The following is a 23238-nucleotide window of genomic DNA, read 5'->3' as shown; positions in this document are numbered from 1 at the left end:
AGGCCAAACCAAACAAAGGAGAAGATCTTCATTGAGCATAGCATGAAAGTGATGGTATGGTGAAAGGTACTATAAAAGGCTCCTTCAGTACTTGGTAATACAAGTACTAACTGACCAATTGAAGCAAAGATGCAAATGCTAAGAGAAAAACCACAATTATCCAAAAGAGAGGTGCGCACCAATGGCTCTTACGGAGCCACAACAACACTTTTTAATAACAAAGATATCCCATTTGAGTGTTTTCACATACTGCCTAAGACCTGATTTTTTAAAATGTTGCCATAGCTGCCTCAAGCCTCCTAAAGAAAATAGATCTATATTCTGGGCTATACATGAAGACTCCTGATTTAAGATGTAAGAAACTATATACATTGCAATGAGGTTGCTACACAATAAAACCTTGTTCTGAGCCTTCCTGAGCAAAGTAGCAAAGCAAAGGCATACACCTACAAGTTATTTCATCAGCCCATGAAGGAATCAACCTTACTGTGTTGTATAAGCAATACTAGTTCTACCTCTAATTTTTACTGGAAAACCACAGCTTCAGGATATCACCACTGTAGTGTTTTCAGTGGCCAAAACAGTATTTAGTTGAGGCACATACAATAAAAGGTACAATTATTTTGTATTTTCTTTACCTTGATATGTATTCTTTTATATCACATATATATAAAGAAAATCCTGATAACCCATTTATATATTTTGTAGCCTTTGTTCTCCTCCACAGTTTGTAGCATACCTCCACGAGGTGCTCACCAATCCTTTGCCATCCTTCAATATGGGGATTTTTAGCAATCCTCCTTTTGCAGTCCAAAAGCTATGCTAAGCACTTTGGTCTTCTGATCATATCCATAAACACACAACCCACAGCAGCAGGAATAGGCCAGTCAAATGAGACAAAGAAAATGCTGAGAAAAGAAAAAATTCACATTAAGCTGCAATTTGTTTTATCAACTTCATAATAGGGTACTTAATAACATATCAATTTTGCACCCCTGTATTGCCCCGGTTTTGGCCGCCATCTTAAAAAATTGGCAGCCCAAAATAGCATTTTGTAAATATCTCGCTTAATAATTATTTTATGGGAAACATATCAAAATACAAATTGTTTTACGTGAAATTTCCTACAAACAATGTTCTATACTTTTTTATATATTGCATGGTTTTGATGCTACATGCACGAGAAGGGGTTTACTCTTTTTTTTTTTTTTTTTTTTTTTTTTTTTTTTTTTTTTTTTTTTTTTCAGACCCCATTACTTTAAGTACCTAGGAAAATCATCTTCCAGAGGTATCCTTCCTCCTTTATTCTCACTTAGGATAGACAGTGAATATTCATTGGTGGAATTACCACCCTTATACCCAAACATCTACCCAAAGTACATAGTTTATGATAAATATCTGAGCTTTTTCTCTACTTTGTTTCGTTAGTTACGCCTCCTGGCACTAAGATTTCCAGCATTTCATCCGTGGGGTCATCACATTCCTTCACATCTATGTTTACATCAGAGTTGGTACAAGATAATCCTTTACATGACACACATATTACAGGGCATTTTAATTCTGCACTTCTACAACTGTGAGTGGCTGTCATACATCCTTTGAGACATTTGTATAATATAATGTTAAAGGAATTGGGGCTAGTCCATTTTCAGTCATCTTCCAACCCCAATCTATAGGTAACAAATCATCTCCTAACCATTTCTGAACTTGGAGATAAGTATGTAGAGAATGAAATCGAGCAGTGGCATCTGTGGGAGGCAAAGAAACCAAGTTAATGTACTTTTACTCGGTGATTTGGCAAAACAATGATATCTTAAGTCACCACGGGATTCACATTCTTTGTTCCCATACAACTGAAGGATGAAAGATTTTCTTGCATCAGCAATCTTTGCAGGATCTGCATGTGGTTTCTTAAACACAGCTAGCCCCAATCACTACAGATAAAGACCCTGCTCCTCTAGAGCTTTTGCATATTATATCATGCAAGTCTCAAAGGATGTATGACAGCCACTTGCAGTTGTAGAGAGGCAGGATTAAAATGCTCTGTAATATGTGTGTCATGTAAAGGGTTATCTTGTACCAACTCTGATGTAAACATAGACGTGAAGGAATGTGATGACCCCACAGATGAAATGCTGAAAATCTTCTTAGTGTGTAACTAACGAAACAGAGTAGAGAAAAAGCTCAGATATTTATCATAGACTATGTACTTTGGGTAGATGTTTGGGTATAAGGGTGGTAATTTCACCAATGAATATTCACCAATGAATATTCACTTAGCAAGAATAAAAGAGGAAGGACACCTCTGGAAGATGATTTTCCTGGGTACTTAAAGCAATGGGGTCTGAAAAAAAAAGGAAAAAAAGAGTAACACCCTTCTCGTGCGTGTAGCATCAAAACCATGCAATATATAAACAAAAAAAATGTATAGAACATTGTTTGTAGGGAATTTCATGTAGAACAATTTGTATTGCGATACGTCTCTTGTAAATTAATTATTAAGCGAGATATTTACGAAAAAAAAAAACTTTTTTTGGCCACCATTTTTTCAAGATGGTGGCCAAAACCCGGGTGATACTGGGGTGCAAAATTGATATTATTAAGTACCCTATTATAAAGTTGATAAAACAAATTGCAGCTTTCTGTAAATTTTTTCCTTTCCAAATCCCCATTTGACTGGCCTAGAAACAAAACATTCATTAGACTCAACATCATGATGTTAGTCCTAAATGAGTCAGATCTATCTGATCTGGCCAAAAGACCAAACCACATGGAACAAGTCACGGACTGTGAGAGAAAGATTACTGAATTCCCAGATCAACAGAAGGCAAAAGATTTGTGAGGAACCTAAGGAGGTATAAAATGTACCATGGATGAGATCATGGGGTAGAGAAAATACAAATTTCACTAGTGGATCTTTTTCTCCTGTTATCAAAAGGGATAAGACTGTTAATTAATTTTTATCACTGGACAGTTTATTAGCCACAAGTGGGGTTTACAATTTCAACCACAGGCTGACAAGACTAATGCTCTACAAATGAACATCTGGATTAAGAGAACAAGTACAATTACCTTCCGTAACAAGGAAATCAATAACCTCTTATAAAAGTTTCTTACCTAATGCAATATAAGTAGAGAATGTAAATATTGGAATGAGCACAGGTGTTGCAGCCCAAAAATAAACACAAGCCGCATCTAGATACTTTCGTCCTGCCAAGGCCTTGACCTCCCCATATCGCTCATCTGTAAAACAATATAAAATTACTGGGAATGAGCTTTAGTTCAAACATAAAAAAACCTGGTCAATCCTATTGGTATTCACATAATTTACTATTTATAGAATTATTGTATATTTCTGTGTATAAGACGACCTTTAGACAAGATGTGCTAAAAAATCATGGCAAATTTTCATGAATTTACCTCATACTTAAAATAGGATGACTTCTAAATTACAAGCCGAAATTTTTTGGGAGGAAAATTATTTGCAAAAATTAAACAGAAAACTATATTTATAATAATTATGGCTTAAATAAAGCTTGTTTTGCTTGCATCCAATTACAATACTACTATTATCATATTGTTACTGTATTACAGAATACAGTAGTACCTCGAGATACGAAATTAATCCGTTCCGAGGCGCCCTTCGTATCATGAGGTTTTCGTATCTTGGACCACATTTTACATGTAAAATGGCTAATCCATTCCAAGCCCTCCAAAAACACCCCATTAAATTTCATAATAAAGCTAAATTGACCTATAAACAATGAAATACTACAACAATTTGGACCATTCAATACCTAAATTAAGACTAAAAATGCAAAACCTGTAAATAAAGTGTATATTAGTGTACAAGAAATATTATTACTGTAACGTAAAATGTGGAAGCTTACCTTTCGAGTGAGGCTACGTACATATGTAACTATCCAAGGAAGATTGCCTCTGCCTACTTTTCACAATGTTCCTGCGTGAGCCTTTTTGGGGGGTGTCTTCTACAAATGATTGCACTTTAAGAAAAGTGGCTTTAATTTCTGCCGTTTTTTTTTTCTTGTATGTAATATGTACATACGTACACTTTAAAAAATATACGTACGTATTACAACGTAACTATCCAAGGAAGATTGCTTCTGCCTACGTACTTTTCACAATGTTCCTGTGTGAGCCTTTTTGGGGGTGTCTTCTACAAATGATTGCACTTTATGAAAAGCTGCTTTAATTTCTGCCGTTTTTTTCTTCCTTTTTTATTTTTAACTTTTTTTTTACTTTTTTACTTTATGTAGGTTTTTTTTTTTTTTTTTTTTTTTTTTTTTTTTTTTTTTTTTTTTGTTCTTTACAGAATTTCAAACTTTCTTTTTTTGCACCTCATGACTCTGTTGGCCCTGGTGTCCATCAAAACCCTGTTCAACCAAATGCTCTCTCGCAACTGATTTGGGTACTGAATGTTCGGCTGCTGACCTTCAACATAAACTGAAGTGCCTTAATTATACGTACACTACATACTGGTATGCATGTTGTAAATGATTGGTCTACACCCTCTGTTCAGCAAGGGTAGTGGAGATTCTACCAAACCCGTTGCAAAGGTTCCAGTTATCCCATGCGCGAGACCTTGATAACTACTTATCCATGTGAGAGATCTTGGTCACTTTTTTTTTTAAATATTACGTACACATTGACGATCCCGAAAACGAATACCGCGTGCGTACTATAACAATGCTGGTACCTAGTGGCCGAGCCCCACGCCACCGACGTTGTACAATAGTAGATGCATGATGGAGGGGACGCTGGCCAATAGGAGAGAAGGATTTCATGGCCGCGACTAGCATCAGGAACCAATGGGAGAGCAGGAGGATGGTGGCGAGTCTACTAGTATACTAAGATGGCGGCGCGATTTTCAAAATTGTTATCCAGGCGAATCTTGGACTTTCAGAAACCTTTCGTATCTTGAAAACTTTTCGTATGTAGAGCCGTTAAATTTTTCGTATTGGCTTTCGTATCTCGAGTAGCCTCACTGTACCTACTATAATCATCGTCACATCGTCATGTACATCATTTGCTTTTCATATTGTTTAAATTCTCAAAATCACGACTGATTTGAGTACTATTATCGATATCTTTATTGCCATTATTTGTTACAAGAGATACAATTTGGAGATACCTTTTATTGTAAATTAACAAAGTCTGGTTGAAAACATGCACATATTACTTCATTGTATAAGCATGAGTTGCGATTTCTTCAGTTTTGAACATCACTTCCGCCTGGCCGCTATTCGTTTTATTCAGCCTCAGCTATAGCCTGCAGCTTTAATTTATTAGTATTCTTTCTTGAGATCTCCATTGCATGAGGGATGAACAAACAAAAAATTTATTTTATATTTTTACTTATGGAAGCCACCATTGAGAACTGACAGTGCTTAACAACTTGACAATTTTAACGTAGCTCTTATTAAACGCTCCATAGTTACGGTAAATGACATCAGCAATCAGCTGTTTTTCTTTTCAGTTGTTTATGTCAATACACATTTACAATAATTGCTTCATCCAGAATTCTAAAAATGATATGTTATGATACAATAAAGTTTGTTCATACTTACCTGGCAGATATATATATAGCTGTATTTTCTGAAGTCCGACAGAATTTAAAAACTTCCGACACACGCAGTGGTCGGCCAGGTGGTTAGTACCCATTCCCGCCGCTGGGAGGCGGGTATCAGGAACCATTCCCATTTTCCTATTCATAATTTTTTATTTCCACTGTCCCCTGAGGGGAGGTGGGTGGGTACTTGAATTATATATATCTGCAGGTAAGTGTGAACAAACTTATTGTATCATAACATATCATTTTGTTCATGAAACTTACCTGTCAGATATATATATAGCTGAATCCCCACCTTTGGAGGTGGGAAGGGACAGAATAGAAGGTTTTGGGAAACAAATGCATGCAGATGATTTACATCTTGGTTCCACCTGTTAGCATAGCTGACTTCGTGATTACTGTCACCCAAGTCTGCTTCTGCTTTACTAGAGTTGCCAGCGAGGTAGAGACCTATAAAGCTGGTGCACTCCAGATGATCTGTCAACAGGGGCGTGACCACAATGTGACTAGACCATATTGACCATACCATGAGGGCTAAGAAGTAAATAAATATATATATATATAAATATATATCACCACCTGACCAACCTAGCCAAAGTTAAGGTGTGTTAACTAAGGCTTAAGAGTTAAGAAGTCGCCGTTGTCGGCGACTCAACAACTAAATTAAGAGCTCTTCCTAACCATTTTCTACAGGATAGGATGAGTGTACTTCTTGCCCCCAAGATTGTGTCTGCAGACACGTATGGCCCTCTTAGCGAGCAGCAGATCCATATGCCATCTTCACATCTTGCAGGGACTGTGAAGTGAACACAGAGTTGCTTCGCTAAAACATGGTACTCAGGATGTTGCTGAGTGCCATGCTCTGTTGAAATGCTTCCGAGGCCGCGCCCTCACCTCGTGAGCATTCAGATAAAAAGATTTCAAATCTTTGTGCAAACAATGAAGGAGCATTTTTGAAAGAACTCCTTAACACTAAAGCCAGGGTGTTCTTCGATATGGGCAAGTCTGGTCTTTTCGGACACTGCAGATTGCCCGAATGACTTCAACTTTCTTGAGTTTTATGTAGACTTGAGAGACCCGACAGGGCACAGGACTCTCTCTGGCTCCTGCCCACTAACTTGTGCCATCCTTGCTTCCAAGCTCCTGGCCCAAGGACCAAAACGGGTTTCCATTCTTAGGCCCACAACGGAAGGCTTAGAGAGCACACCGCCTTGTGTTCTCTAAAGCCAAAACTTGTGACGATGGCTTAAAATCTCACTAACCCTCTTTGTCGTATCTAGGGTGGTTAGAAGAAGGCCTTCCTGATCACATGCAAGAAGTTAACAGGTAGGAGAGGTTCGAATGCTTTGACATCAAGAACTTCAGACTACGTCTAAGTACCATATTGAAAGCTTCGATCTGGACATGCACAGTCAGTCCGCCTGTACTAAAGTCAGGTGACCGACCAGTTGACCAGTCAGACGAATCAAGGACAGCAAGGCTGTACCCTGAAGACCATAAGGCACTATTCTTCGCTGAAGGATGAGTGTCTGGACTGCCTGGGCGATTCAATCTAAGCAAACCTTGGGGTGTATCAACGCAACCCAACGTCGTCAGCGAATCAACTCCTGACTCGAGCTTCTGGTGCCAGGAGAAAGGAGCAAGGAGCAAAAAGGCGATTCAGTCCCGAAGGAAGAATGCCTGACAGTCCAACCTGGTCTCATGTTACACGATCATCGGGGGTGTATAAACGCAACCGACTTCGTCAACAAGAAACTCAGGGCTACTAAGGCAGTCCCCGGGTTACGACGGGGGTTCCGTTCATGAGACGCGTCGTAAGCCGAAAATTGTCGTAAGCCGGAACGACGCTTGGAAATATGTCTTAAACTAATAAAAAGTTATAAAAACCTTACTTGTAATCCTTTGGTTACACTACATGTTGTTTCCTGTAGTTTTATGTACAACCTGGAGTTATTTTTCATAAAAGAATGCTGGTTCTTGAAGGTAAAAACTATTGTAATCCTCTGGTGACACTACATTCTTGAAGTTTTATGTACAACCTGGAGTGATTTTGCAAAATCTTGAGGGCTACAAGAACAGCTGATTACTATTTACGTATCATATAGACTAATTAAAGTAAATATATCTTTAAATAGGCTTATATATTAGTATCAACAAAACATTTCCTGCCATGAGTCAGAGGCCGTTTAATGAAACGAACACTTCTCTGTTCCTCTTGTTCAGAAAATAAACGTTAACGTCAATCCCCGAGACCATTGTTGCCAAAGCGTCTCTCTCTCTCTCTCTCTCTCTCTCTCCTCTCTCTCTCTCTCTCTCCTCTCTCCTCGTCTTCTCTCTCTCTCTCTCTCTCTGATCAATTACATTGGAAACTTGACATACGATTGCCCTAATATACGAATGTTTTGAGATACAACAGAAAATTTGCGAAAATACAAGCTTTGATATACAACGAAATATTTGAGATACGATTTTGCGATGAGTGTTAGTTGTATAGGCGACCGATAAATGGCGTTCAGTCGTTTGTTTGTTGGTGCTGCATGTTAACACGTCGTTGTTTAGTTCGTTGTATTTGCGCCTATTTTTCGTGTTATTTTTGTCTATTTTATTATTAACCATGGGTCCTCAAAGCTAAAGACAAAAGCAGGTGATAAGAAAAAAACCCAAGAAAATGATTTCGATGGAAGCAAAACATGAAATTATAGCAAAGCATGAACGTGGCGTTCGTATCGTCGATTTGGCAAACGAGTATGGTCGAAATCCTTCTACAATATCCACGATCATCAAGCAGAAGGAAGCTATAAAAACCCCCGAGACCATTGTTGCCAAAGCGTCTCTCTCTCTCTCTCTCTCTCTCTCTCTCTCTCTCTCTCTATCTCTCTCTCTCTCTCTCTCTCTGATCACAAAATTACGTACTGGATAATGTCTCTCTTTGGATACTTCGATTTTGCCAAATATTGAGGGCTACAAGAACAGTTGATTACTATTTACGTATCATATAGACTAATTAAAGTAAACGTATCTTTCAAATAGGCTTATATTATTAGTATCAACAAACATTTACTGGCATGAGTCAGAGGCCGTTTAACGAAACGAACACTCTTCTGTCCTTAACTTGGAGCGTCGGAAGACGCCTCTCTCTCATCTCTCGCCTCTCTCGCTCTCTCTCTCTCTCTCTTCTCTCTCTCTCTCTCTCTCTCTCTCGATCAAATTACTGGATAATGTCTCTCTTTGGATACTTGGAATTTGCGTTGTAATCTAACCAGAACTTCGTTTTGTTTATATTACTGGAAACAAGCAATGATTTTTTCATTATTTGCGCTTTTTGGACTGTTATATGTAAACTAGTATGTATTCATTCGCTCGGAAACTAGTTCCGCATATGAGGCGTCACTAAAAAACATAGAAAAATACAACATAAAAAGTGTCGAAAATCATCATAATCTCAAAATTTTTGTTGTAATCTAACCAGAAACTTATTTTTATTAATATACTGTGCTAAACTATAAAGGATTTTTATCATAGTATGCGTTTTTTATAAGCGTCGTTAACTCGGAGCGTCGGAAGCGTCAGCGTCGTAACCTCGGAACAAACAAGCGTCGTAACCCAGGACGGATTTTTCCATTGAATATTTAAGAAAAAGCGTCGTAACCTCGGAACGTCGTAAGCCGGAACCGTCGTAACCCGGGGACCGCCTGTATATGTCGCCTGATCTCGCACGAGTGTCTGACTCCGAGAAAACAGGTGAGACAAAAAGTAGATGGTGAGCGAGTTTCGAGATTCCACAGAACTCAAAGATCGTGAAGGGCTTTGTTGTTTGACAGACGCAAATCTCTGAGCCCAAAGGCCGTCAACAACATATTTGTGTATTCTTTAATAGTTGTGACTACCAGCTTTATCCCATTCTTCAGACTGAAAATGGAAGAAGGTAATCTTATTCCTGTCAACATCTCGATAGTCTGAACGTAGTCAAGACTCAGAGCAGAGAGGTTATAGGTACCTTTCGAGTTAGAGTAGACCGACTCTCTCGGAAAAGGTCCTTGGAAAGTGAACTAGGAAGTATGTGACCTCTGTGAATCCAGGATCCTGAAGGCCAACATGGGGCGATCAGCGTCATTGTCGCTCCCTGTGACGTCATAAATCCTCTTATTACATTTCCTAAGCGATTGAAAAACGGGGAAAAGAGACTAAACATCCATCCCGTTCAATATCATAGGATGGCGTTTAATGTACCGATCCCGGATCGAGAATAAGGGAGCAGAGAAGAAGAAGCCTCTTCGTCCTCAACATATCGAAGAGAAGAATGAAAGGGCGTCCCTAAAGTCTCCACAACTCTCAACTTACTTCTAAAGAAAGATTCCACTCGAAGTCAATAGTTGCTGCCGTCGATCAAGACGATTCGTACGGACTTTTGCAATCCTGTAACGAACCTCTAAAGGATCGTTACATTCTACGCCTGTTGTTATAATAGGCTCTTTCTCGTAAACTCGAACAGGGACCGAGAGAAGATACTTCTTAAGATATGAGAGAGCTGTGGAATTATCAGAGTTGATCTGGACCACTGGTTCCCAAAAACTCGTTCGAGACTGGAAGGGACTACCGAATCGCTTTTACTTCTTTCAGATTAAGATCCAGGACATCTGAAACCCTATCCAGATGTCCGGCACCATCTTTCTATCACCTCAGGTGATAGACGCACTGAGAGATGTTCAGAATCATTCCTAGATCTTGAATAATATTTCAGTTTCCCGGTAGGAAAAAACTGTGGCTCTGAATTGCAGTCTATTCGGGAAACAAACTTCTTCAGGAAGGAAATGGTCCCCAGCAAGCTCTCCATTCCCTCCCCGAGTATGCTTACTTCCCTAATAAGGCTGCGCTTTGCCTAAGCATGGAGAGCATATAAAAGTGCAATGTTGCGGTAGACTCGTAGTTCTATACGTGCGGTAACGAGCACCGAAAGGAATTAAGAGATAACTCTGTTGAACATAGTAAGGCAAAACGAATGCAACGTTTATTCATTCACGTAAGGAAATCCCCTCAATCTTAGGCTAAAGTCCGTGATTGTAGGACAGAGATACAGTTAGTCAGTGGCATCCCGCAGGAGAGACGTAAACCGCCAGCACAGAGGTACGGTTAGTCAGTCAATCCCGCAGGAGAGAGAGACGTAACCTACAGCGCATGACAGCGCACGATCTGTTACTGGCGGCTCGGTTGGACTGGAGGACAGACACAGCGTGACAGCAGCAGCCAGCAGCTTACGAACGTCGTCTCTTAACTTTATGTCTGGGTTGCCAGCTACCCTATTCTACGAAGAAATAGGTCAGTTATTTTTTGAGCAGAAAGACTCTCAAGCTGGTATATTTAAGCGAAACAAAAAACGCTAAATACTGTATATAGATGCGTTTGTGTCGTCAGAACCAACTACCAAACAACGGTAAAAGAAAAATTGAACTCCTGGAAGGCGCAGGAAGTAACGATTAAATGTCCTTAAATAGACAATAGACCTCTCGGTTGCCATCCCGAAGAGGTAACTACAGCCAAGCGTATATGACTTGAACCAACAAAGAAGTAAAAATAACGCAAGGCAAAATATGAAATTATATCACAATAAAGTTTGTTCATACTTACCTGGCAGACATAGTATATATAGCTGAATTCAGAAATACAGCTACATACATATCTAACAGGCAAGTTTCATGAACAAAACTTAAGAGAATCGAAGCAGTCAGCTCAAGCTTCTTATGTTATTGGACATAAGCGTTCATTGACGTAGTCTACAAGTCCTATTTCTTGTACGAGTCTGCGAATGACGAATGAGAGCTCTTCCGAATCTTGGTCAATAATGAAGCTTACTCGCTTACGCAATATCAAGTTAATGAGATGTTTGTCAATGAGAACTAACCCATTTACGGGACAAAGAGATATTTTGTCAATGAGGGGATACCCACTTACTTGACAAAACGATAGTATATTGTCAATGGGGGTGAAAGTCACTGAAATTGACAAAACATAATCCAGGAAGTCGAGCATTTTATTTTTCCACCGATTCCGTCTCAAACGAGAAGGGGCAAGAATCCTGTTAAGAGACTGGTCTTACGGCAGGTAGAACGACGATGTTCAATTCGGCAGCGTAGTCCCGACTAGAAACTAACAAAATCTATCATCTGAAAAACCCTTTCAGATGGGCTAAAAAAGCTTGCCAAAATTATCCTGGGAAGACAGAGGAAGAAACTCTCCAACCAGCTTCCTCTCCCGTATCACAACTAATGCCTGCTAAAGCTTAAAATTTATTGGCAGTATGGCAAAGGAAGTCCTGTCTTGCGCTTTCCTGAAGAGTCCTTTTGATGAGTGCCTTTGCAAGAATCCTACTGAACGTTGCCGAGAGTCCTGACGTGCAGGACATCGAGCCTTTACATAACCCGTACTGCCTTATCGCAAAGTCTTGACTGCGGTAGAGAAAACGAAGATCTTCCCTTGAGCTTTCCTTAACTCCATCCACCTTTGCGAAAAGCAATATAATATTGACAGAGACCTCTTGAATTCACGAAACCCGAGGTCTTGCTGGGTTTCGAAGACGAAGTTGTCTGTTCACTTAAAGCTTCCTCCGAAGCACTGCTTACTTCACATTCTTTGCATGTGAGGTATAAGGTATCACCGAAGGTAGAGGTAAAAATTCTTGAGGCCCAAATCGTAAACAAGAGCTTGAAGAGTTCAACAGAAACGTTCAGCCAGGCGACACACCTGGCGTGCGCTGGCGCGCACGCTCGCGTCCATGGCGCGCACGCTCGGCGTCCATGGCGAGCAGCGAGCCCTGCTCGGCGTCCACTGGCACGCGCCGCGCGCGCGTCGGCGTCCACAGGTGCGCGCTTTGGCGATGCACCCGCGCGCGCCTGCGCATCCGAACGTCCCGTCCAAGCCGAGCGTAAAAGAAGCGTGCAGAAAAGCGTCACGCTCCTGACAGGCGTCAAAACAAGCGAGAGAAACTACCTTCAGGGAAAAGCGAGATACATCTCGGAGAGAAATCCGACTGCACGAAAACAGTCTCAGGAGAAGGGTTTGATCATGTGAGAATACGAGGGCGATGGGCAACGCCTTCTATTCTCACAGTAACAAAGCTCGGACGTCCGCTCTCAAAAGCGTCCTGCTTCTAAGACTTCTTTTTCATATTTCTTTCGGTGGAAAGACGTACCCGTGATCAGGCGACGTTCGCTTCTTACTTCTCACTGGAACGCATAACGAGAGAGAGAGAGGACGTGAAGCGTCCTCTTCTATAAAGCTTCTATTTAGAGGGCGCGAGTCCTTCCGAAAGCTCCAACCCCTGCGCGGGGAAGACGCTTCGGAGGACGAGAAAGCAATCCTTCAGGATTCGTGCACGTGCACGCACTTAGGCAGTCTGGGGATTTTCATCAGAAACTGCCGAAGGCACGCCAGATCGGTGGGGGTTCCTCGTAACCCTCCTTCGGCTTTCGACATGCTCTCTCCCCGGGTCATCCTGGGAGTCAAGCAGAGGTCCCGGCCTAGAGGCGAAATAAGGCCGATCTGACGCACCCTCCACTACACAAGGGGCACTGTCACTGCACTTAGCCACTTCACTATTGCTCTCTAAAGCAAGCACTTTCGATACTAAGATACGAATCGAAAGAGTATTTAGAGAAAGGGCAATAACCTCTACAGACACTGTTTAGGGCCCGAAGGCCACATTACCCAGGGTTATGAGAAACAATAACAGAAGTAGCCCTCTTCACAACAATGAAGGAGAGCGATCACCTCTCGCAGACATTATTCTAACCCGTAGGCCATACTACAGGGTTAGGCAAAATAAAGTCTACAGGAAGGTTAGCAGGTTTCACTCCCCAGACTTTTGTTTACTGATTAATTGCGTACATACGAATCATACTTTTCCTTACGGAATTAGACATGTTTACTGATTAATTGCGTACATACGAATCATACGTCTTCCTTACGGAATTAGACAAAGTCTCACACTCCTTACATGACAAATCTCAACAAAGAAGCAAGACTCATACCCTCGTGCATACCAAGTGCGATCTACCGAAGCTTTCGGTAGCCACGCCCTATCTTTGCAGACAACACCCTCTGAAACTAGCCTACTATATTCAGATATCTTATGCAAAAATGAATCAAATTCAAATCAATTTAAGATAGCGTATGCCTAGCCACAAATCCAAGTAAATAAATTAAAAGACAATTAGGATACTTAGCGGCAATGAAGTTTCCAAAATCTAAGACGGAGGTACTGGAAACAGGTGTTTCCAGCACCGGCGACAGAAAAATTATGAATAGAAAATGGGAATGGTTCCTGATACCCGCCTCCCAGCGGCGGGAATGGGTACTAACCACCTGGCCGACCACTGCGTGTGTCGGAAGTTTTTAAAATTCTGTCGGACTTCAGAAAATACAGCTATATATATATCTGACAGGTAAGTTTCATGAACAAACCAGAATTTTTTAGTGGAGTATGGAGTATCATTAGTATTAAAGCCGATGAGAGAGAGAGAGAGAGAGAGAGAGAGAGAGAGAGAGAGAGAGAGAGAGAGAGAGAGAGAGAGAGAGAGAGAGAGACTATTGCCTCGGTTAGGTTGTTACTCAGTTAGGTTGTTACACTGATAGATATCCACTTTGCAAAAGTTGAATAATAGTTGTATGGAAAATAATGATAATTTTAATAAAACTTGTTTTACAATAATCATATTTCATGTATTATCGTATTACAATATATGAGCAGAGCGATAATGCGCCAGTTGCATTCTAGTTTTGTTTACGTCTTAAAATAATCAGCTTATCGCATTTTACCGACATCATCACTGTCTTTAGTTGCTGAATGCAACTTAATTCAGAGATACATTCTTTCATAAATTATCAAAGCTGGGCTTAACAAAGCTGATTCTACATCATGTTTTTCATAAAAATGTTGTCTAAAAGGGAAACCATTGTTTTGTTTACATTTCGTCGCCAATCTCAAACAACCGCTAATACCAATACAATAATGAACAATAATTATCATACACAATTATCGTTCAAAAGACTGAATTGTTCTAAACAGTTACAAACACCTTTGCATGCTGCCTCACTTGATGTTTGCTGCATTTTTGTTATAAAAGCATGAGGGAACGTGAAAACAGAGTGTCATAAAATAATTTAAAAAATGCAATGGATGGTACTGAAGATGATTTGTATGATATCAAAGCTGAAGACGAAGTCGACTCGCCAGAACCAGACTGGAATCCCTATGATGGTGGCACATGTGATCAATCTTGTGATATGTATGAGAAACTTTTAATGAAAAATTAATATTATCCTAAATGTTATTACTACCGTAATTACACTACCATTGAAATTACTACAAGGTTATCAAAAGATAAAGGTTGCTGTGAGCGCAACCACAACTCGATGTTTACATTTTCTCAGCTGGGATCGTATAGATAAAAGTTTGCTTCATTGATTTAGAATTATTCCTCAAATACGGTATTTGTTATGAAGATATGCCAATAATAAATAAGGTAAAACTGGTTTTATTACCTTTATTATCAGTTTATTTCATACAGTAAATCTTCATGTGTGAATCTTCTTGTAAGTTCTTGGTTAGGCTATAGCACTGGGGCAGAGACTAGCCTACTGATACACATCTTAGAATTCAAGGTTTGATTTTTAGAATTGTAGTATAAGACAACCCCCAGTTTTTAGGGGTGAATTTTAGGATTTAATTGTCATTTTATATACGGAAATATACAGTATACGTATATATAAACATTAAAACTTATCAATCCTCTTGGTATTCACATAAATCATTTATAGAATATTCCCTTCAACTTTGAAAGCAAATAGTGCAATATGATTGAGAGGCACATACAGTACAGTATACTACATACAGAGAATACGAACATGTTAATCATAGAAGAGCAAAACTAACAAATTAGTACAGTGATCAATGCAGGGGCAAAAAATAACCACTAAATGAGTGCAAAAACATCACCAACAAAGTTATCAAATTATATAATATACAAAAATTAAAGTACAATAATAACAAATATAATTACTTCAACTCTTTAGGTTCTCAGAGTGATTGCTTATTCCAGAATATGTTAGATATCACACAGATTATTTATGGTGGTGAGGATTCATAGAAACTCAGTAATCAGAGGGTGGAAATAACAGAGAACACCAGATTAACTCTGCATAGACACTGAAAGATGCTGAAAATGATATTGTAATGATACAATTAAGTTTGTTCATACTTACCTGGCAGATATATACATAGCTGATAATTCCGACGACCGACAGAATTTAAAACTTACGACACACGTAGTGGGAGTCAGGTGGTTAGTACCCATTCCCGCCGCTGGGAGGCGGGTATCAGGAACCATTCCCATTTTCTATTCATAATTTTTATTTCCACTGTCTCCTGAGGGGAGGTGGGTGGGTACTTAATTAAATATATCTGCCAGGTAAGTATGAACAAACTTAACTGTATCATTACAATATCATTTTGTTCATGCAACTTACCTGTCAGATATATATATAGCTGAATCCCACCTTTGGTGGTGGGAGAGACAGAATAGAGGATTTAGAAAACACATATATGCAGATATTTGATATCTTGGTTCCTTACCTGTTAGCATAGCTGGCTTCGTGATTACTGCCACGTAAGTCTGCTTGTGCTACTAGAGTTGCCAGCAAGGTAGAGACCTATGTAGCTGGTGCACTCCAGATGATCTGTCAACAGGGGCGAGACCACGACGTGACTAGACCATGAACCATACTAATGAGGGCAACGAGACAAAAATACAACCACCTGGCTTAGTTTACCAAAGGTATCCCACTTAACTAAGCTAATGGAAGAGAGACCCGCCCCAGGCGGTCACCCCCCCCCCACAACCATAAAACACAATTAAAAACAACCCCCCTAATCCCTAAAGGATAGATGAGTGTTTACCTCCTGCCCCCAAAACAGTGTCTGCAGCATGTATGGTCCGAGGGAGAAGCAATTTTCGTATGTCACTTTCACCTCCCGCAGGTAGTGTGAAGCGAACACTGAATTGCTTCTCCAAAATGTGGCATTCAAAATATCTTTGAGTGCCATATTTTTGTGAAAAGCTACCGAAGTAGCAATAGCTCTCACCTCGTGAGCTTTCACTTTCAGAAGCTTCAAATCACTATCACTGCACTTATCATGAGCTTCTTTAATCGTACTTCTTATGAAGAACGCCAGTGCGTTCTTCGACATAGGAAGATCAGGCTTCCTCACTGAACACCACAAATTGTCAGACGAACCTCTGCAAGCTTTAGTTCTCTGCAGATAGAACTTTAGAGCCCTGACAGGACACAGGAATCTCTCACGTTCATTTCCCACTATTTCTGACAACCCTTTGATTTCAAAGGTCCTCGGCCACGGGTTGAAAGGATTCTCGTTCTTTGCTAAGAACGCAGGACTTAAAGAACAAATCACATTATTGTCCGAAAACCCAATCTGCTTGCTAATGGCCTGGATTTCGCTAACCCTCTTCGCCATCGCCAGAGAGGTTAGGAAGATCGTTTTCTTCGTCAGATTCCTCAGAGAAACTGAATGAAGCGGTTCGAAGTGACTTGACATCAAGAACTTGAGCACCACATCCAAGTTCCACGAGGGTACTTTAGGCTGTATGACCTTCTTAGTCTCGAAAGATCTAATGAGATCATGAAGGTCTTTATTATTAGTCAAATCGAGTCCTCTGTGCCTGAAGACTACAGAAAGCACGCTCCTGTAGCCTTTAATAGTTGGAACAGCTAACTTCACTTCCTCTCTCAGATAAAGAAGGAAGTCAGCTATCTGGCTCACAGAGGTTGTGGTGGAGGAAATGCCCTTCTTCCTGCACCAGGATCTGAAGACAGCCCACTTCGATTGGTACAGAGCGATTGAGGAGGGCCTCCTTGCGGTGGCAATCGCCTTCGCCACAGGTCTTGAAAAACCCCTCGCTCTGGCCAACTTCTTGATAGTCTGAACGCAGTTCAGACTCAGAGTGGGGAGGTTTTTGTGGTACCCCCGGTACCTCTCGAAGTGGGGCTGTCTGAGTAGATCTTTCCTTAAGGGCGGAGTCCTCGGAAAGTACCAAGAAGGACATCACCTCTGTGAACCAGTCGGCTGCTGGCCAGAAGGGGGCGATGAGTGTCATCCTCGCTCCTTCCGATGCCGCGAACTTCCTCATCACTTCCCCGAGGATCTTGAGCGGGGGTGGGGAAAAGCGTATAGGTCTAGACCCGACCAACTCCCAAAAGTAGGGCGTCTACTGCGACTGCTCCCGGGTCCAGAACTGGGGAGCAATACAGCTGAAGTCTTTTCGTCCTGGAAGTTGCGAAGACATCCACCTGCGGACAACCCCACAGGTTCCACAGCGACTGGCAAACCTCCTGGTGAAGGGTCCACTCTGTCGGCAGAAGCTGTCCTCGTCGACTGAGAAGGTCCGCTCGAACATTCTGTACTCCCGACACGAACCTTGTCAGGATAGTGACATCTTGCGCTTTCGCCCATAACAGAGTTCCTTTGCGATGGCAAACAGAGAAGGCGGAGTGAGTTCCCCCTTGATTTCTTAGGTATGCCAGTGCTGTGGTGTTGTCCGAGTTGATCTGAATGACTTTGCCGGAGATTTTCCTCCTGGAGACCTGAGCGCCAGGTAAATCGCTGATAGCTCTTTCAGATTGATGTGCCAGGACACCTGTTCCCCTCTCCAGGTGCCTGACACTTCTTTCCCTCCTAGTGTTGCTCCCCAACCCGTGGACGATGCGTCGGAAAACAACACTAGGTCGGGGTTCCGAAGTTTGAGAGAGAGCCCTTCTGCGAGCTTCCGTGGATCTGACCACCAACTTAGGTGATCCTTCACCTCTCTCGTTAAACACAAGATCGCCTCCAGATCTTGTTTTGTTCTGCCAATGTTGGCTAGGAAGAATTTGAAGAGGTTCTGAGGTGCAACCTTCCCAGAGAAACAAACTTCTCCAGTGAGGAAATGGTCCCCACCAAAGCAGACTCATCCATTCCCTCACCGAGCATGTTTCCTTCCCCAGAAAGGTCGCCACTTTTTCCAAGCATTGAAGTTGTCGCCCCTGGGACGGAAAAGCCCGAAAAGCCACTGAGTCCATCTGAATCCCCAGATAGACTAAGGATTGAGAAGGAGTCAAATGTGACTTTTCGAGGTTTACCAGAAGCCTCCCAGGGACTTTGCTAACGACAGGGTCGTGTGCAGGTCCTCAGACACCGGTCTCGCGATGAAGCTCGAATAAGCCAGTCGTCTAGGTAGAGAGAGATCCTTATATTCTCCAGATGAAGCAGCCTTGCCACGTTCTTCATCAGAATGGTGAAAACCATCGGCGCTGTGGTCAGACCAAAGTGCCCTGAATTGGAATACCTTCCCCTTCAGGACAAATCGCAAGTATTTCCTTGATTGGGGATGGATGGGGACGTGAAAATATGCGTCTTGGAGGTCTATTGAGACCATCCAATCCCCCGGTCTTAAAGCTGACAGCACAGATTGAGGTGTCTCCATCTTGAATTTTTTCTTTGTGACGAAGAGGTTTAGGCTGCTGACATCGAGGACGGGTCGCCACCCCCCCCCCAACTGTTTCGGCACTAGAAACAGACGGTTGTAAAAGCCACTGGAGATTCCAGGTCGAAGACCTGTTCCACCACTTGCTTCTTGATCATTTGTTCTAGCAGATCGAAAGCACTTTCTGTTTCTCTCCTCGATACGAAGGAGACAAATCCTTTGGTGTTGAGGATAGTGGGGGTGACTTCAAGGGTCGGCATCTCTCTCTTCCCAGGCTTTCGCGAACAGAAGAAGCCTGGCTCCTACCGGCGTCTGAAGGACTTCCAAATCACTTTCTACTCTTTGACGGAGCAGGGGTTTTCCCTCTGGAAGAGCCTCTTCCTCGAGAGGCTGTTTTCGAGGAAGATCCAGCACGAAAGGGCTTCGGTTTCTTGGTAAAAGAAACGCCAGAAGAAGAAGGAGCTGCTGGTCTTCTAGAAGACTGAGCCAGAAGATCTTGCGTTGCCTTCTCCTGAAGGCTCGATGCTATGTCCTTAACATAGTCTGGGGAAGAGATGGTCTGAAAACGGAGCGAAGAGTAGTCCCGCCTTTTGCGCTGGAGAGACGGATTTGGCTGTGAAGTTACAGAAGAGTGCTCTCTTCTTGAGAATCCCCGAGCTAAAGTGAGTAGCCAACTCCTCAGAACCATCCCTGACGGCCTTGTCCATACAAGACAGTACACTGGCAGCTCCCCCAGACTAATGTATCACTCCTTGACCTGGCATCCAAAACTCCAAGACACCAGTCGAGAAAGTTGAAGACCTCTAGAGTCCTGAAGAGCCTTTTCAGATGGAAGTCGAAACTCGTTATGAGTCCAAGAGACTTTTGATGAAGACAGAAGGACTCTTCTGGAGGCGTCCACGATGCTCCCGAAATCACCCTGAGCAGAGGCTGGTAGTTTAACGCCTACGTCCTCTCCCGTCTCGTACCACATGCCCCCTTTTCCGCAGAGTCTTGATGGCGGCAAAGCAAAAGAGGACTTGCCTGACGCTTTCCTCTTTCCTCCATCCAATCGTGGATTTTCCGGAACGCTGCTTCGTGAAAGCGACTTCTTCATTTTAACGAACCCCGATGCCTTCGATGCTTTAAAAGAAGAAAATTGAGAAGGGGGAGTACGAGGGGCTTCCGGTTGGAAAGTTTCTCCAAACTCCGACTGTAGAAGACGCATCAAAACTTTGTAGTCCGATGAGACAGGAGCTGGCTGCTGCTCTTCCTCTGCTTCGACTAAATCATCGCTAACTCCTTCTTCAGAAACTGGAGAAGTTGGAGGTAGTCCTGAAGAAATATGACGAACAGGTAGGGTTCCCTCTTCCACCTGAACTTGCGTGGTGAGGAAACTGGCGTCCACTAGCGCGCGCTTGGCGTCCGAAGCCACACGTTTGGCGCCGACAGGTGCGCGCTCGGCATCTACTAATGCACGCCTGGCGCCCACTGGCGCACACCGAGCGTCCACTAGTGCACGCTTGGCGTCCACTGGCGCGCACCGAGCGGCCGCCAGCGCGCGCCCGTCGTCCACTGGTGCACGTTTATCAACAACAGGTGCGCGTTTGGCAGCAACGGAAGCGCGCTCCACTTGCACAGAAGCGCGCTCAGCGTCCACAGCTCGCTTACGAACATTCGAAAACGTGCGAGCGGGTGAAACCTCATCCTGAGAGCGAGAAACAAACTTCTCACCTCCTCTAGAGAGCTGCTGGGGAGCAGAACGAACTCTAGAGGGAGACTTGAACGAAGAGAGAGGCGAGCGAGGAGAAAGAGAAGGTCTTGACTTCACAGGAAGCTTCTCATCCTTCCTACGACGACGCGGAAGAGACTCTCTAGAAGCAAGAGCGTCCTGAAGTTGTTGCTACAGTGACTGAAGCATCCTCTTGGTTGGCGAATCTTCCTGCTCTGGGGAGGGACTGATCCTGTGAGCAGGAGAGCGGCGAGGGGACGCCTCCCTCCTCCTCCCAGGCACGGCCTCCTCCCAAGCTCTAGAGCGACTGTATCGCTCGCACGAATTACCCGAATCCAGGTCCGAAGACTCTCTACGCCTTTTCTGCGGCGGAAAAGCAGCGAACGCACTGTCAGGAGAAGATCGCAGTTCCGGAGAACTTGGACGTGAAGCGTCACCAACACGCGCCGTCCTTTTCAGCGGACAGGAAGCACCGTGAGAACTCCACCCTTTATGTGGGGATGAAGCCTCCGATGACGAAAAACACTCCTTGAGGAGACGTGCACGCGCACGCTCCCTCCCCGGGTCCTGGGAGTCAAGCAGAGGTCCAGGCCTAGAGGCGAAACGAGGCCGATCTGACGCACCCTCCACTACACAAGGGGTATCACTGCACTTCTGCACATCACTTTTGCTCTCAAGAGCCAACACTTTCAATTCTAAATTTCGAATCGACTCCAAAATTAAGGACAAAGTATTACTCTCTACTGACACTGTTTCAGGGCCTGGAGGCAACACTACAGGGTTAGGAGAATTAACAGAAGGAGGGTTAACAGGAGAAACATTAATTTCTTGCACACCTGAAACACTCCTGGAGGAAGACCTCCTTAACATGTTATTGTTATAATACAATTAAGTTTGTTCATACTTACCTGGCAGATATATATATAGCTGTATTTTCTGAAGTCCGACAGAATTTAAAAATTCGCGGCACACGCAGTGGGCGGCCAGGTGGTAGTACCCATTCCCGCCGCTGGGAGGCGGATATCAGGAACTATTCCCATTTTCTATTCATATTTTATCAGTGCCACTGTCTCCTGAGGGGAGGTGGGTGGGCACTTTAATTATATATATCTGCCAGGTAAGTATGAACAAACTTAATTGTATTATAACAATAACATTTTGTTCATGAAACTTACCTGACAGATATATATATAGCTGAATCCCACCTTCGGATGGTGGGAAGAGACAGAATAGGATTTTTGGGAAACTAAATTAAGTAGATGATATACATCTTGGTTCCTGACCTGTTAGCATAGCCGACTTCGTGATTACTGTCACCAAAGTCTGCTTTCTGCGTTACTAGAGGTTGCCAGCGAGGTAGAGACCTGTAATGCTGGTGCGCTCTAGATGATCTGTCAACGGGGGCGTGACCACAATGTGACTAGACCATATGACCATACTTCTGAGGACACCGAAGCTAAAACCACCCTCCTGACCTAACCTATCAAAGTTAGTTCCATAACTTCTAGGCTAAAGAAAAGGAACGCGCCTCAAGCGACCAACCCTTCAAAGTTAAAAGCCACACCTATCCCTTTTCTATAGGATAGGATTCGTGTTGCTTCCTGCACCCAATAATATATCTACGATATGTATGGTCCCTAGCGACTTACGGATCTGAAATGTCGTCTTCACATCCGTCGGGAGTGTGAAGCGAACACAGAGTTGCTTCGCTAAAGCGTGGCACTCAGGATGTTACTGAGTGTCATGCCCTGTTGAAATGCTTCCGAGGCCGCGCCCTCACCTCTTGAGCATTCATATTAAGAAAAAAATCTCAAATCTTTATGCAAACATAATGAATGAGACCTCTTAAAAGAACTCCTTGGCTATAATGCCAGGGTGTTCTTGGACATGAACCAGTCTGGTCTTTTTACGGAACACCGCAGATTGTCGGGAGTGTGAAGCGAACACAGAGTTGCTTCGCTAAAGCGTGGCACTCAGGATGTTACTGAGTGTCATGCTCTGTTGAAAATGCTTCCGAGGCCGCGCCCTCACCTCTTGAGCATTCATATTAAGAAAAAAATCTCAAATCTTTATTGCAAACATAATGAATGAGACCTCTTAAAAGAACTCCTTGGCTATAATGCCAGGGTGTTCTTGGAAATGAACCAGTCTGGTCTTTTTACGGAACACCGCAGATTGTCCGTTGACCTTGACTTTCTATAGTTTTATCAAGATAAAACTTGAGAGACCCTACAGGGCACAGGACTCTCTAATGCCCTTGCCCAATAATTTGTGCCATACCCTTGGTCTCCAAGCCTTCGGGTCAAGGGTTAGACAGGTTTTCGTTCTTATCAAGAACGGAAGGCTTAGAGGACAGACCGCATTATGGTCCTTTAAATCCAAAACCTCTGATGATGGCTAAACCT

At 42.7% G+C, this 23238-nt stretch overlaps 1 protein-coding gene across 6 annotated transcripts in view; it reads right to left on the bottom strand.

Annotated features, from left to right (window-relative positions):
- LOC135225834 (ATP-binding cassette sub-family C member 10-like) overlaps positions 1–23238 on the bottom strand; it is a 307903-nt gene that overhangs the window by 168951 nt on the left and 115714 nt on the right. For all 6 annotated transcript variants that reach the window (XM_064265370.1, XM_064265366.1, XM_064265365.1 and 3 more), the window contains exon 11: positions 3118–3243. In XM_064265370.1, coding sequence (XP_064121440.1) covers positions 3118–3243 — 126 coding nt within the window. The remainder of the gene's footprint in view (positions 1–3117; positions 3244–23238) is intronic.

Source organism: Macrobrachium nipponense, chromosome 13, assembly GCF_015104395.2.
Source record: "Macrobrachium nipponense isolate FS-2020 chromosome 13, ASM1510439v2, whole genome shotgun sequence".
Classification (NCBI taxonomy): domain Eukaryota; kingdom Metazoa; phylum Arthropoda; class Malacostraca; order Decapoda; family Palaemonidae; genus Macrobrachium; species Macrobrachium nipponense.
This window is presented reverse-complemented; position numbering and strand designations above follow the sequence as displayed.